At 41.8% G+C, this 17,032-nt stretch overlaps 1 protein-coding gene across 1 annotated transcript in view; it reads left to right on the top strand.

Annotated features, from left to right (window-relative positions):
• CTNND2 (catenin delta 2) overlaps positions 1 to 17,032 on the top strand; it is a 552,484-nt gene that overhangs the window by 449,639 nt on the left and 85,813 nt on the right. Inside the window, exons 14-15 of the mRNA XM_081206065.1 lie at positions 11,810 to 11,927; positions 16,547 to 16,732. Of these exons, the coding sequence (XP_081062191.1) occupies positions 11,810 to 11,927; positions 16,547 to 16,732 (304 nt within the window). The remainder of the gene's footprint in view (positions 1 to 11,809; positions 11,928 to 16,546; positions 16,733 to 17,032) is intronic.

Below are 17,032 nucleotides of genomic sequence, written 5' to 3'. Positions count from 1 at the left end.
GGCTTTCTCCCCTTCTGCTCCTGCCAAATGATCCATATTCATTCTCTCTAACAGATGTGTATTACATACAAAATCTGTAATGTAAGATGCTGTCGTGTAGTATATTCATTCCCACAGGGGTGACCATGTTAGTCTGTTGAAGCAAAAACAACGAGGAGTCTGGTGGTACCTTAAAGACTAATAGATTTATTGTGGCAATATAGAAGTCATCTGAAACTAAACATTCTTGACATCAACCTAATTACTTGGCTATATGTTGAGCCTTGGTTATCCTCAGCTGCTCTTGTTCTCATGCTTTTATTCTAGTTGTCAAGTGAAGTGTGCTTCTGAAAATCTGCAGAAGCAATAATTTCTGTGACATGTTATATCACTTTACTGAACTTTTAACCTGTCTTGTTCTCAAAAAAGACAACATATGAATAACCAAGGAGAATTTTATGGTTCCTGAAATATTTTCATTAGTTTTAACAGGTCCCAGAAAATGAGACAGAAGTAATGAACTCAAGCCTTGAATGTCTGTAGCGATGTTTAGACAGGAATCAAGTAAGAGGTATTAGTGTTGTAAACAGCATCAAAACACATACACGGAGCAATATGGGCCCCCAAATATAACATGATGAGCTTGATTTCCAGATATCAGAAACGTTCAGAAAGTTATCAAATCCGCACTAGTTTTGAAGGTCAGCTAAAACCACACCAAAAACTTCCAGATTTGTGGTATCCTTGGTGGTGCATTGCAAAGCCATTTGATCTTGAAAGAAAGACAGCGTAACAATATGGTAGCACAAACCTGTACATGTCTTCAAAAGTTGTATTTATTCTGAAGCCAGCCATTAAGGAATTTATTTGAACTAAAAAGCTCGTTCTATGGGCTTAGAGGACATGTAGGTGTAGTTGGTGAAGTGGCAGTGATCTATCAGCCACATTGGGCTGTGAGCTACCAGAAATACCAGGTTCCTTGCTAGTTGTAAACATCTCTGAATCTTCTGCGTTCTCCCTGTTCTCAGGGTGATAATACATTTCAGGTACAAGGAGCTGGAACTGTTGCAGTCCTTAATTTATGCTGTCATCCTATTGCAGCATCATTTTTGGGGAGACAACTGTTTAGTAACCAGAATGCCTTATTCTACATTCTGAGCATCTACAGCTATATCACCCAGTGTTGGTCGGTACAATACGCCAATGCTCTCTTTTCACAAAGCAGCAACTGCTTGTTCCACTACTTCCCTGCATAGAGCCATCATGCTCTCATAAAGGTTAAGCCATTGATTTGGAGTTTACTGAAACACAGTATACTGAAATGGTACTGTAGATGTGACGCTCCTGTTGTTCTGGGTGGAAGACGTTACACTCATTTGGAAGTCCTAACTGAATCAGATAGTTTTCAAGTGGTAAAGCAAAGGTTTGATGTATTGTGTGTTGAATTGTCTCACTCCATCTTATTGAGATACAATATTAAAACAACATACAGACTGTGTGTCCATACATTTCTGGTCAGATGTTTTGTAATCAGCGGGCTTTGTAGGGGCTCACTTATCCAACATGGTGGATGCTTTCATGGTGTTGTTGTTGTTTAGTTGTTTAGGCATGTCCGACTCTTCGTGACCCCATGGACCAGAGCACGCCAGGCACTCCTGTCTTCCACTGCCTCCCGCAGTTTGGTCAGACTCATGCTGGTAGCTTTGAGAACACTGTCCAACCATCTCGTCCTCTTTCATCCCCTTCTCTTGTACCCTCAATCTTCCCCAACATCAGGGTCTTTTCCAGGGAGTCTTCTCTTCTCATGAGGTGGCCAGAGTATTGGAGCCTCAGCTTCACGATCTGTCCTTCCAGTGAGCACTCAGGGCTGATTTCCTTAAGAATGGATAGGTTTACTCTTCTTGCAGTCCATGGGACTCTCAAGAGTCTCCTCCAACACCATAATTCAAAAGCATCAATTCTTCCACGATCAGCCTTCTTTATGGTCCAGCTCTCACTTCCATACATCACTACTGGGAAAACCATAGCTTTAACTATACGGACCTTTGTTGGCAAGAGATAAAAGGAACTACTGGCAAGTTTGGCCTTGGAGGTCAAAACAAAGCAGGGCAAAGGCTAATAGAGTTCTGCCAAGATAACAAGCTGGTCATCACAAACACTCTTTCATGGTGTAGAAGTTCTCAAATTATATTTGGAAGGTGTCTTCAATGCACAACAGACTCCCTGGCAGGACTCAAAATATGTTACTGAGCTTGCCAAACTTACTTCTTCAACACCAAATTGTATATGATTCTTTGCCTTCACAATGAGATGATAAGAGTATTTATCTGCTTGAAAAAATGTGATAGAGAATATGGTAAATGTAATTACTTTCATTGCCATGAAGAAAAATATTTGATTTTCACTGGTGTTGCAAAGAAACTGGTCAGAGCCCTCTCATAGCCATATCTGGGCGGTAGGCTATTTAGGACTGCTTCCTCCTAGAAATTCACAGTCAATTGGATTCCAGGGCACTTTGCAGAATGTAGATCCTAACCTTGATTAGTGTCCTTTTAAAGTTTTGTTGAACTTTGGAACTGCAAACTGATTGGCTATTGGCTATAACTAATAGCCTCTGGCCTGCAGAAAGTTCCAAAGCTCTGTTTTGTGAGGTTTATGGAGCTTGCAGAATTTGATCTAATTAATATGTGTATTCTATTTCTGCTACTTAGAAAGCAATCTCCTAGCTCTCTATCACTTTCCATTGTTTTTGCACCAAAAGGCAAATGTTAAGCATCCCTAGATGTTCTAGACATTCTAGAGGATGGCTAGGCAATGTGGTAGCCTCCAGGTGTCATAGACTACAAAGTTTCCTCAAGCAGTATGTTCAATAGTAAGAGCTGATGGGATATTGCCCGGCCCTGAACTTTTCCCATTTCTTTCCAGAGACAGAAATGTTTCACAGACCTGAAACGTTGTAGATTAGATTAGATTAGTACTTTCAGGACTAGCTCAGTTGTCAAACACTAAAATACTTAATGTGAATTAACCAAGCTAATGACATAAATGTGTGTGTGTGTGTGTATACAGTGGTACCTCGGGTTACATACGCTTCAGGTTACATACGCTTCAGGTTACGGACTCCGCTAACCCAGAAATAGTGCTTCAGGTTATGAACTTTGCTTCAGGATGAGAACAGAAATCGTGCTCTGGCGGCGCAGCAGCAGGAGGCCCCATTAGCTAACCTGAAGTGGTGCTTCAGGTTAAGAACACTTTCAGGTTAAGTACGGACCTCCGGAACGAATTAAGTACTTAACCCGAGGTACCAGTGTGTGTGTGTGTGTGTGTGTGTGTGTGTGTGTGTGTGTGTATATATATATATGCTTTCGTAGATTTTCACGGGTACAGGAATGCAGGTTTTGGTGTTTTCGGGTATCTTCCCGTGTAAGAGTTGGGGTGTCTAGGCGACGTTTCGACGAGGTCTCACTCGTCATCTTCAGGCTGGTGTTTTCGGCTTCTTGTTACTAGAACAGAGCAGGATCTCAGTGTTTGAGTTCCTATAAATACTGTTGAGGGGGTGTGGTGTATAGCCTCCAACGTTCTGGGCAGAGAGGAAGTTCCCAGGTTATTGTGCCTTTTCTTCTTTTGTTCATTAATTACTTGAGGGATATCTTGAGTGATTTCTTGAGTGATATTCTGAGTACCACTTAGGAGGGTCATTAGGTGTGGATTAGTTGCTAAAGCTTTCGTGTCTTGACCTCTTGAGCTTGTGAAGAGTTTTTCTGAGTTTTTCTGAGAAGAGTTTTTCTGAGAAGATGGCTGTACTGCACTTAGTTGTGCTCTGGCTTGGCTTCGTGTATAGGGGCGAGCTGTGGTTTTGTGCCCTGTGCCAGCCAGATCTGTGTAGGGATTGCAGGGGGGTGCAGCATCCGGAGCTGCCACTATGGTTTGGCTACTGGATGGTATCTGTAATTTATCTGTGGAGAGGGTCTGGGTTTGGGTCTGGTGTGGTTGATTGGAGATGGCGTTCTGTGTGCCTCTGGTTCTGGTGTCGGTTTTTGTGGGGAGGGCTAATTTCCAGATGTCTGGCAGGCGGGACGTGTCGTCACGCTTGTTCATGTTGTGAGGGTGTTTCTCTATCTCGATGGCTTCCATGATTATTCTCTTGTGGTGATGTTCCATGTTAAAGAGCAATTTGGAATCTGCAAAATTAATTTCGTGTCCTGTTTCTTTCATGTGTTGGTAAAGAGAGGAAGTTTTTTCTTCTTTTTTGACGGCATTCTTGTGTTCTGCGATACGTGCATTTATTCGTCTGTTTATTTGAGAGATTCTGTAACTCAGTTGTCAAGTGGTCTTCGTCAGCCAGGCGTTTGGTTCTGGAGATGAGAGTCTTGGCTACGGAGTTTATTTGTGCAGGGTGGTGGTGTGATTGTGCATGTAAGTAGCAGACCCTCTCCACAGATAAATTACAGATACCATCCAGTAGCCAAACCATAGTGGCAGCTCCGGATGCTGCACCCCCCTGCAATCCCTACACAGATCTGGCTGGCACAGGGCACAAAACCACAGCTCGCCCCTATACACGAAGCCAAGCCAGAGCACAACTAAGTGCAGTACAGCCATCTTCTCAGAAAAACTCTTCTCAGAAAAACTCAGAAAAACTCTTCACAAGCTCAAGAGGTCAAGACACGAAAGCTTTAGCAACTAATCCACACCTAATGACCCTCCTAAGTGGTACTCAGAATATCACTCAAGAAATCACTCAAGATATCCCTCAAGTAATTAATGAACAAAAGAAGAAAAGGCACAATAACCTGGGAACTTCCTCTCTGCCCAGAACGTTGGAGGCTATACACCACACCCCCTCAACAGTATTTATAGGAACTCAAACACTGAGATCCTGCTCTGTTCTAGTAACAAGAAGCCGAAAGCACCAGCCTGAAGATGACGAGTGAGACCTCGTCGAAACGTCGCCTAGACACCCCAACTCTTACACGGGAAGACACCCGAAGACACCAAAACCTGCATTCCTGTACCCGTGAAAATCTACGAAAGCAAATATATATATATATATATATATATTGAAGAGAAGAAACCTTGGCTACAGATCATTGTTAGCAAGGGGGGAGCTTAACCATGGGCAAAGGTTCAGACAACACCCCATGCCAAACCTTCTCTTAGCTCAGTGTGCCACAGGATTATGAAAAAGACCAGGAAGCAGCAGAGCAGCTGCAAGCAGTTTTTTCTCTCGCATGCTGGCTATTTCGTTTTAACAGCTAATTTTAGTTGATGCTCTGGTCATTTTGCATTAGTCTAGAGACAATGTTATTTTGTGTAGCTAGGACATGTCTGCTAGCATTATCTGCCTTTACCGTAAAATTTAGGGCCTGGGATGGGAAAGATTTTAGAGGCCATGTTAAGTTCTTATGACATACTTTTAACATAAATCAAATATGTCGTGCTGAATATTTGTAAGAATGGCGGGAAGAAGCCTCAATAGATTCCTGAAATTTGTATGAACTGTGTCAGGAATCTCTCTAAGGACTGCATCTGTGCAAAACATTCTATTTTACTTCATAGCGTTTTTAATTCATTTGCAATTATTTGCTGCTCAATGCAGTCCAGTGAGTGCACCAGGACGCAGTGCAAAAAATTATTACGCAGTAGTGAAGACTTCAGTGTTTTAATTCTGGGTTACAACAGAAGGCAAGCAGTTAACAATGATTGCAAAAATAATATTCACAATAACATGAAACCTTTTTTTATCACATTATGAATGAGTAAAAAAATTGGCTCGAGGTCTGTAGCTGGCAAAGTAAATCTTGCCATGACCAGAGAAGTTGCTGTAGTATGAGAAGCCAACAAGACGTAAATTGTCTGCATATCTGACCAAGTTTGCTTCCCCTTTAAGGAGTGGATCTAAAAATTTATTTCAAGTCTCCGAAAAGGTTGGGCAATAAAACAGTGCAGCTAGGAAAAACTCTTAAGGAACAACCATAACATTGCATTTGGTGTAGAAGTCTTTGGAATGGACTCGAGCCTTTTCATTAAGACCCAGCTTTCATTTGCTCAAAGGGACACATGTTAGGTAGCATGGTCTTTCAAAGACAGGATGCCTTAAACCAGTATTTAAAGGTTCTAATAATAATCGCAAAAAGGGAAAGTAGGGTACTTCTTATCAAGAGATTTATTAAGGTCCCAGATATTTGCTCCGTAAGAAAAACATGGTGTAAGTTTTCATTTCAGCACAGCAGAAAACCAGTATTTCTTTTATTTATTTCTTATCAATGTGTTTTGAATAAGTTATTACTATTTTTTTAGAACTGCAAGCTGCCTTGAGAGTTCTAACTGAAACAAAGGGTGAAATGTCATGTTTTATAAATGAGCTTTAAATGATGGGCTGTATTCAACATAGCACTTACTTAAGTAATTCCATCAGCACAAATGATTTCTGCTAGTACTACAGAATGCCCTCCTCTATCCTCCCCCCCCTTGACCTCACCCCATCTGTTACAGGGGTTCCCCCAACCCTCTGGAGCAGATTGGAGAAGGGTGATGGGCATGAGGAAAGTGAATATACTGACAACCTAGCTCTATACCCCTCAAGTCAATGTAGCTGTTGTCTTAATTTCAGTACATCTGGCTATCTAGTTTTGGCTTTCTGTTTCATTTTCCATAAACTTCAGTCTTCTCTCACGTATTTTTCACTCTATAAGACCCACCAGGCCATAAGGAGGAAAACAAGAAAAAAAATATTCTGAATCCTAGAAGGCAGAACAGCAAGAGGGATCTGGCTTCTGGGATAGCCTCTTGCTGTCCTGGCTTCTGGGATAGCCACGCGCAGCCTCTCCCGGGCAGCGGGATGAAGGCTCCCCCTGCCCGGAAGAGGCTGCGCGGGGCTAAGGCAGAAGCCAGGACAGCAAGCGGGGCGCCGTTCTTCCTCCCGCTTTGCAAGAGAGGCGCTTCACTGAAGGGGCGCTGCGCAGCTCTCCCTCTGAGCAGTGCCATTTGCTCCATAAGACGCACTCACATTTCCCCTTACTTTTTAGGAGGGAAAAAGTGCGACTTATGGAGCGAAAAAATACGGTAGGTTGGATGAACTGCACATTTCTTTACTGATATATATACTTATTGTTGTGGTGTACATTATATCCTTCTCTTGACTTGAAGAATTAAGAAAGTTCCAGTTTTAGCCTTGCGGTGCTGGGGCCGATTGCTGATTAATAAACATAGCAGCCATGTGAAATAATTCTGCCTGGCGGCTGCCTCCATTTTGAAAACTGCCATTAAAGGTGGCATGACTTGCCATTCAGCAAAGCCTTCTGTCAATTTCCTCCATCCCTCTTTCTTCCCACCCACTCTTGTTGGTGTGAAGAATCAGAATGTGTGCAGCCTATGAATGCTCCCTGTCTCCACCTTCATGAAAGGTCAATATATCTAAGCCAATGTACTACACTCTTATGTAAATATAATTGCTACTTATAATACCGAAATTTCAGTATTAACTTACAGAACTGAATTTCAGCATGAATAACACATGCAAAGACAATCAAGCTGTTATTGCAGAGAAAGCTAATCAGAATGGTTGAATTGTACCTGATTGGAAATAATCAGCAGAAAATGTAATAAATATTAACACAGTTTCAGAGATTTACTTAGATTACATCTGATTAACTTTCTTCTTCTTCTTGATAGAGCACTCAAATGACGAGAAAAAGAGATGGGGTGGATGAAAATGTATTTGAGTATTAACAGTTTTACAAAGCAAAGACATAATTTATCGATATCTAGTTAAAGTTTGTGTTCTAAAAATAATACAGTAATGACTCTTTTAAGAAAACTAGTTGAAGCTGTCACAATCTTTCCCCCCTTCAAAACAATTGAAACCAATTGCAACTCTCTCTTTTTTTAACACAAACTATGTTATTGGAAAATCCAAACAAAATTAAGTACTCATCAGCCTAATTTATTTAAATAGGGGAGAATTAAGCATATGCTTCTCTTTTTGATCAAAATCAAATGTGTTCTGTTTTATTTTTCATTGCTTTTTCTTCTTCTTAAAACGGAAGATAATACTGTGCACGCCCCTGTCCCATTTTCATCTTTCTTTATATTTTAGCTCAGCTTCCCCATACTTTACATGCCCTGGTCTTCTAGAACATGTAAAGCCCTCCTCTTACTTACACAAATATTGGTTGCTGAAGAGTTACACTGTATGTTTGGGATACGTGCCCAGACAAGTTTGTGTGTGTGTGAATGCAGGATAAATGTGCTACTTCTCCCCAAGAAGGCTGGGTATGAATGAATGAAAGAATAAATGATTGTGCTTCCTGGCTTCCTGGTGCAATGCTATTGTTTCAAAGCACACCCATGGTAAGAAAGTTTGTGTGAAAACACTCCCAGGGTGAACCCAGCACGGGGAGGGGGAATTAGCGCGAAATAGCTAAAAAGCCCTATTTATTTGTGCTGGATATTAATGGAATAATATTTAATCTTAAAACATTTAAAAACAAGTGCCTTGTGCTTTTGTCAGTTTAAACCAGTGTCTCCTGAAGGAGTGTCTCCACCCCCATCATTCTGCCCGGACACTGAGGTCCAGTGCCGAGGGCCTTCTGGCAGTTCCCTCGCTGCAAGAAGCCAAATTACAGGGAACCAGGCAGAGGGCCTTCTTGGTAGTGGCACCCGCCCTGTGGAACGCCCTCCCACCAGATGTCAAAGAGATAAACAACTACCAGACATTTAGAAGACATCTGAAGGCAGCCCTGTTTAGGGAAGCTTTTAATGTTTAATAGACTATCATATTTTAACATTCTGTTGGAAGCTGCCCAGAGTGGCTGGGGGAACCCAGCCAGATGGGCGGGGTATAAATAATAAATTATTATTATTACTGCTGCTGCTACTGCTACTACTACTACTACTATTATATCTGCACTCATGAAAGTGTGAGGTTTGCTGCTTCTTTTCTCCCTCTCCAGTTAGGTAGGATCCTGCCTCCACGCTTTCTCTCACAGGAAAAATGCTTACTTTTGAAATGAAAGTTCAGTGTATAATGATTCTGAACGTAGGCTTCTCTCCTCTCCTCAAGTGGCTACAACCAGTTGAAAATATGGAACTATTTTGCATACACCCTTGTTCTGTAATTATGCAACAATTACTGATAGGGAACCTGTTGTAACAATTACCTGAAGTGACAGAACGATGGGATATTTTGTTCCAGAAACTGAAATGCACTGTTATTTGCTTGATAACCCATTACTCCAGCTCAGGTGGCACATGAAAATATTTTCCTGGTCAGCCCATTTTCCTTAAAATGCATTTTTGTTGCACTCTTTTGTTTTCCTATTGCTGATCCTCAAGATTCCAACACAGAAAACATGACTCCTGGTGTAGACATGATTGTTAGTCATTTCTGTACAGTGGTGCCCCGCAAGATGAATGCCTCGCAAGACGGAAAACTCGCTAGACGAAAGAGTTTTCCGTTTTGGAGATGCTTCGCAAAACGAATTTCCTATGGGCTTGCTTCGCAAGACGACAATGTCTTGTGAGTTCCTGCTGGTTTTTTTCCCCTCCCCCCCCCCCTTTTTCTAAGCCGCTAAGCCGCTTATCAGCTGATCTGATCAGCAGATAAGCCGCTAAAAGCTGCTAAAAGCGCTAAGCCGCTTATCAGCTGATCCGATCAGCAGATAAGCCGCTAATAGCGCTAATTCGCTAATCCGTCAATGGGCTTGCTTCGCAAGACGAAATAACCGCTAGACGAAGAGAATCACAGAACGGATTCTTTTCGTCTTGCGAGGCACCACTGTATATATTTCCTGGTTCTAAAATCCAACACCATTTTTCTACTTTGATGTAAGTTCACACTGAAGAAAGCACTGGGCAGGAGATTTATCAAGAAAGCAATTTATTTAAAACCAAGTTGGGTCATTCCATATCAAGTGGTCAAACTTTTCTACCTCATGTCATCCAATTTTCTTAATATTTTTCACACTTGTTGAATGACTTGATTGATTTTATTGTTTGCAGCTAATGGGCATTACAATACAAAATGAATATAAATTGTGCAGCTGCAAAACAAAACTGTATGTACAAAATATATGTGATCCCATTGAGATCCCTAGATGAAATTTTGCAGGTAGCTTTTAGAAATATTACACAATCAATACAATTTTGGAAAATTGTAATCATTAATTTTTAATCACTTTTTAAAATTTTGTAACTTTAAATTTAAAATTTAAAGTAGGTCCATCATGTGACATATAATATTAAAGCCCATGAAGTCCTGAAGAGATTGGTGTTTTTATTTTTGACATATCTCAATTCTGGGCTGAGCTTTTAAAGCTTTTGTGTAGTCCAGCAAGGCCAAAATTGTTATTTATTTATTTATGAAATTTCAAACCCTCATAACTCACAAACAGGACAAGATTTTTTAAAAAATAGATTCAAACTTAGTTTTGATCATTCAACAAATGTACAGAATATTAAGAAATTTGGATGACATGAGGTAAAAAAAGTTGGATCACTTGATATGGAATGACCCAGTTGCATGTGAGCCTTGTAGCTTGGGTTAGTTACGCTGAAAGTTGCTCTAAAAACTGGAGGACATGGTATTATGGGCTGGTGTCAGAAAAGAGAGAGCCCTGGTTTTAATTCTCTACAAAATATCGAAGGTCACATTGCATAAATGTTTTCATTCATAAAGGTATAGTAAAATGCTTTGCTCTTTCTTGCCTCTTTGCTGCAAACCCTGCTTCATTCATAATAGCTGTGCTTCATGGTCCTTCCAGGCTGTGGGATCATGAATCCCAGGGCCATGTTCTCAAACAAATGAAGGGCAGAGCCAATGTGTCTTAGCCAGTTCACTACAACAAACGAGTGTGTATCTTAGAATGTGCCCCGAAGATTCTGGAGTACATTCCAGTTCCAGCTGAACTGCTCTTAGTGCTGGCAGGTAAGTCAACTCTGGGAACAATATTCATCTGCCATCTCAGTTGTTGCCGTGTTGCTAACGAAGAATCATAGAGTAGGACTTGCTGACTACTGGAGCATTGGTTGGGATGAAAACCATGGAGGTAAGGGGGAGGGAATCCAGGGCCCAGCCTCTTGCTCACCTCAGGGCAATGGAGGGCCTCCATCAAGGACTTTGGGTCATTTAGCTGGAGGGAGAACGTTGGCCTGCATAACGGGGGTCTGTGGAGACAAACAGCCACAAAAATGGAATCCTAGACTTATATTCTCTGTTGTCGTTTAGTGCTAACTTGAATGTGCCATATTTCTCCTTGATTCTGGCACTCAGATTTTAAAGTGGTACCTACCAGGCTAAGTTTTATTGATGGTATTTGAACATAAAAGCAGGGCTGGTGCTGTATCGCAACACTGATACATTTCAAGGCAATTAGATGGCGCCCAGGAGTTTTTAGAGCATAACCACTTTCAGGGGAATAACTGTTCCAAAGCTAGAAATGAGAAGAGATGCAGGGAAAATGCTACCATTCTTGAACATTTGTAGGTGTCACACATTGTGCTTTTCACGAGGGGTGGGGTTGATGGAGGCATGGCTTTGACATAAGAATTGTAAAAGCATTTTTATTTTAAACTAGACTTGTGTTCCCTTCCCAAAGCTCCATCTTGTGTGTTAACCCAATTTTAAAAGTTCTCGGAGATCATGATAAAAGACCATAACGTGTGTGTTTTTCTTTTGAAAAGAGCATAGAGGAGATTCATTCACATATATAAACCTATCACAGCCAATGATCTTTTTTAAAAAAACCAACAACAAATAAACTGTAGCATGTCCATTGCCAGGAACGAGTAGTGGAATGAGAAGATGGTGACCACTGTTGCTTTATCCTAGGAATGTCAGCTCTGCTGGAGAAGAAGCCCGCAGAAGAATGAGAGAGTGCGATGGACTTACGGATGCATTGCTGTACGTGATTCAGTCTGCTCTAGGGAGCAGTGAAATTGATAGCAAGGTTTGCCATCTTTGTTTTTATAGAAACAGTACTCTGAAGGGGGGAAACTCACATTAACAGAGGCACATCATGTATCCTTCAGGTTGTAAGAATTTAATTTCAGGATCCTTTGCCTTTAAGGAAAGCCTGCACTTACTGTATGCTTATGTGAGATATATGTCTGTCATTCTCTCAAATTCATGCCATAGTTTGTTGTAGTGGCAACAGGTACTTAGCAGTTAAGCCCAGAGGCTCAGACTTTGGGCCTTGCAAAGCCAAAAGGGTCTTCATGCACAGTGTGGGTATAAAAGGAGAACCTCTGGGAAACAGAGGTGAACCGCCCTGACATCTTTCGAGGAAAGGCAGAATATAAATCTAATAAATAAATAAGCAGCATAAGAAGATATACTCGATGTGCTGGACCTTGAATTGTCTCAATGAAGGTAAGTTACCTTGTCTGCCTGCCGCAGTCTCTGCAAGAGCTAATATATCGGGATAGGGGGGTGAGTTGTGTGCTTTTGTGGAGATTTTGTTTGATGATTTTTACAACTTAAATGTATAGTTTCATTAATGAATGACAACAGAGCTTGAATTATAGAGATGGCCATTACTTTTGTTGATGTGTGTTAAAACTGTTTGATGGACGTTAATTCTTCTTATCACTGGGTACAGGTGTCAATGTTGCCTTTGTTTGGTTTTCCTTGTTTATATTTTCTTAGCCTTCGATATGATACTGTTTTGGATACAGTCAATATTTATGGTTGTTCCCATAATTTAAAAAAAATCCCCATGTGGGTTGGAAGGCGGAGGAGTAACTTAGCTGAAACAAAATGCTGCATATTCCTTTTTCTGTAAAATGGCAGGCCATTTGACCCAAATTACTAGAGTGATCGGGGACTGGGTGCTATTGTGGGTTAAACCACAGAGCCTAGGACTTGCCGATCAGAAGGTCAGCAGTTTGAATCCCCACAATGGGGTGAGCTCCCGTTGCTCAGTCCCAGCTCCTGACCACCTTGCAGTTTGAAAGCACATCAAAGTGCAAGTAGATAAATAGGTACCACTCCTGCGGGAAGGTAAACGGCGTTTCCGTGCGCTGCTCTGGTTCGCCAGAAGCGGCTTAGTCATGCTGGCCACATGACCCGGAAGCTGTCTGCGGACAAACGCCGGCTCCCTCGGCCAATAAAGCGAGATGAGCGCCGCAACCCCAGAGTCGGTCACGACTGGACCTAATGGTCAGTGGTCCCTTTACCTTTACCTAAAACAACTCTAATCTGCCAGGTTATCCTTGTAGTCAGGAACGCAATTCATGCAAAGCCGTTTCTGCCTGCCCTCTCCCCCCAACAAAACTCCTTCTTCCTGCTGTCCCAATGAGCTGCATAAAAGCTGAATCGGTAGCTGCATATCAAAGCTTCTTGAATCACCTTGGCAAACAGAAGATGAGGCGTTGAAATGCTTCAGAACTGGATCTTCTGAACTCGTTCGGATCAATGAAATCCACGCTATTTCCTTACCAGGCACCCAGGAGAAGGAAAGAATTCTAAACCTTAGCGGAGTCTTCTGTTCTTAAGAAGATTCCTTTTTTTGGGTAAATGAAAAAGAGCGTTCTATTGTATAAAACTGTAAATGAGGTAAACTAGAGTCCCAGTTCCAGCTGCACACAGGAGAGAACATAATGCCTGGCACATTAATTCATAGCATTTAGAAGAATAAGGGAGATGGGAGTCTTCAGAACCTCTTTGGATCAATGAAATCCATAGTTTTCTGTACACTGCTTTGCAGTTAAGCGGCATATAAATTGTTTAAAGAAGATAAAATAAGTAAGTATCGTATTGCCTGAAATACCGTAATTTTTGCTCTATAAGACTCACTTTTTCGCTCCTAAAAAGTAAGGGGAAATGTGTGTGTGTCTTATGGAGCGAATGCAGGCTGTGCAGCGATCCCTCTTGCTGTTCTGGCTTCTGAGATTCAGAATATTTTCTTGTTGTTTTCCTCCTCCAAAAGCTAGGTTCATCTTGTGGTCTGGTGCGTCTTATAGAGCGAAAAATACGGTATATGCCGCACCCGGATATAAGGCATACATGGGGAGGAGAGAAAATACCCGAATATAAGCCACTCCCTTAAAATTCTGCAGGCACTCACACCCATTCTGTTTTACCGTGTGTCTGTTTCAGCAGAGATATCGTAAAAGCCAGTTTTTGTAAGGTCGTGAATTTAAGCCGCCCAAGTGAGGCTTATATTCAGGCCAATACGGTAATATAAGGGCCTGATAATGCTTCAAAATACTGTTTAAGTTTTGTTTCTGTAACAGCTCAGAAAATGGGGCTGCAGCTGACATACTGAAACGCGGTACTACTGTTGCGAACTAACTTATTATTCCTGCGAAGCAGCATGTGCATTGATAGTGCCATCTACTTCCTCCTCTAAAGCTAATATTATCGCAGACATCTAAGAACCATTGTACACACACTGGACACATGTGGACCTTTCTCAAACAGCTTCATGACTTATGAAGCCCTGTATGAGCCCTACAGACCATGCCTCCCTCAGTCCTCCCTCCCTTCCATCAAGCACCAGCTTCAGCACACAGCTCTAGCTTATTAGCCAACATTAAACCAGAATTTCCTGGTTGCAGCCAAGATCTCCACACATAAAACCGAGTGCAGCAGGAAGTGTGGAGTGATGGAGGAGGAGTATGTATCTACTGTGGTCTCCCATGGCGTCATAAACCACGATGATCTTAAGTATCATCAGCATAGAGGTGGTATGGAAAGTCAGATTAGAGAGGTCCAAAAGAAGAGAGTTAGATGAGAGAAAGTCAAGGCAAGTGGAAGCAAGAAGCCATCAAGAGCTCTATTTATTTTTTTCAAAATTGGTAAGGCGATGGCAGGTTTGAATGTACAGTGGTACCTCAGGTTAAGTACTTAATTCGTTCCGGAGGTCCGTGCCAGATGGCAAATGGATGAGGCCTCTCCCCCATGTTTTAGATAGTTAGAAGGACAAAGGCTGAGTTTGATATAGGCTCAGGTTGTATATACAGTGGTACCTCGGGTTACGTACTTAATTCGTTCCGGAGGTCCGTTCTTAACCTGAAACTGTTCTTAACCTGAAGCACCACTTTAGCTAATGGGGCCTCCTGCTGCCACCATGCCGCCGGAGCCCGATTTCTGTTCTTATCCTGAAGCAAAGTTCTTAACCTGAAGCACTATTTCTGGCTTAGTGGAATGTGTAACCTGAAGCGTATGTAACCTGAAGCGTATGTAACCCGAGGTACCACTGTAGTAAGGAAAGAACCAGAGGAACAAGATACAGTCATAACCTCGGGATAAATACGTTGAGCACTTTTGGGTTGCACTCCGTGGCGACCTGGAAGTAACGGAGCACGTTACTTCTGGGTTTTGCCGCTTGCGCATGTGCAGACGGTCAAAATGATGTCACGTGCATGCGCGGAAGCAGCGAAATGCGACCCGCGCACACGCAGACGCGCTGTCGCGTCTTACGTTCTGTTTGGGATGTGAACAAGGCTCTGGAACGGATCCTGTTTGCATCCCGAAGTACCACTGTAGATTGATAATGTGCTGGAGAGGAGGGATAGGATACAGGACAGAAGGGGGGAAGGGTCTCCGTTGGGTTTCATGATAGATGGTCAGAGAGATCCCCTATTCAGGGAACCATGGGTCTCATGAAGAATTATTTTATTTCACTTACAGTGAAGGAAGCAAGGGTTGAAACCACACGAGCAGCAGGCCCATTCACTGTTACAACTCTCCACCCGCTAGCTACAATTCTAATGCCAAAATGTTAAGAAGGCTGAACCATTTCAAATTCAAAGAGAATTTGTTATCAAATGAAAGCAACTCTATTTAAAAGCAAAAACAAAAACCCAACACTTTGGTGTCCTAAATTTCAGCATTATTTCCATGCAAAAGAGCAAAAGCTGAGATTCTTCATTGCACTATATGATATTTCCATCACTCTGAGATGGACCAAATTGACATATGTAATAATTTCACTAAGTCTGGTAGCTTAGACAGTTCAAATAAGCAGCTTAAAGAATGGATGGCTCTCTAAAATACACTTTATTTCTTGGTCCCATCCCCCATTATCAATCCATGTGGGGTTCATACAAGATATACACATAAGACTATAACATAAATAGCCTTTCCCCTGTTTTGTAAATGGGGAAAAATCCAGTTTACATACATAGATCCGATTTATCACATTTTAACTTTAATTCTACCCCTTTCACAGTGGATTTTCTCTGAAATTTGTTTGATACTGTTAACTATTGACTCAAACTCCATTCCCTCAATCAAAAAAAGGCTTTGCAAATTCTTACATGCTTAACTAAGGTGGTTTTCAGTTTGGAAGCACCTATGTACGAACATGAAAACTGTCAAAAGCAGGCTAGCACCTGACCTCTGATGTTCAGCTGCCCCAACCCCATTGCAGATATTGAAGTTGGCCATTTTAAGAACTTGCCTTTCAGGTTTTTCATAGTTTTACAAAGGGTAGTTTGCTAGTCTGGGGAGTACCCAGTGGGGACAATTTTATACCAAAAAGAATGTTCAAGACTGAAACCCTTTCTGTTGAATGTGAGAATCCTAAAATAATTTTCCATTCATTTTTATCTTCCTTTTTAGACCGTTGAAAACTGTGTGTGCATTTTAAGGAACCTCTCATACAGACTCGCTGCAGAAACATCTCAGGGACAGCAAATGGGGACCGATGAACTAGATGGCTTGCTTTGTGGCGATGCCAATGGAAAAGACGCAGAAAGTTCGGGATGCTGGGGCAAGAAGAAGAAGAAAAAGAAATCTCAAGATCAGGTACTGAAAATGACTTACAGTGGCAAACAATTAATGGTCGTGCTAATGCACTCAGCCAAGAACCAAACTGTGCAGTGAATAAGGACAAGAATAACTGGGGGAATCGTTCTGATCCAGTGTCATTGTTTAATATTGGTGCTACTATCATTTCTGTCCATTTAGGACAGAGGGGGCAACAGAAAATAGAATAATAGAGTTGTGTACGTGTGTGTGTGTGTGTGTGTGTGTGTGTGTGTGTGTGTGTGTTTGCATGCCTGTTAGAGTGCACGAATGTGTGTGGTGTAGTCACACCCAGTTTTG

This window comes from Podarcis bocagei, assembly GCF_964188305.1.
Source record: "Podarcis bocagei genome assembly, chromosome: 8".
In the NCBI taxonomy this organism is placed as follows: Eukaryota; Metazoa; Chordata; class Lepidosauria; order Squamata; family Lacertidae; genus Podarcis; species Podarcis bocagei.
Note: the sequence above shows the minus strand (reverse complement) of the source record. Positions and strands in the feature narration are given on the sequence as shown.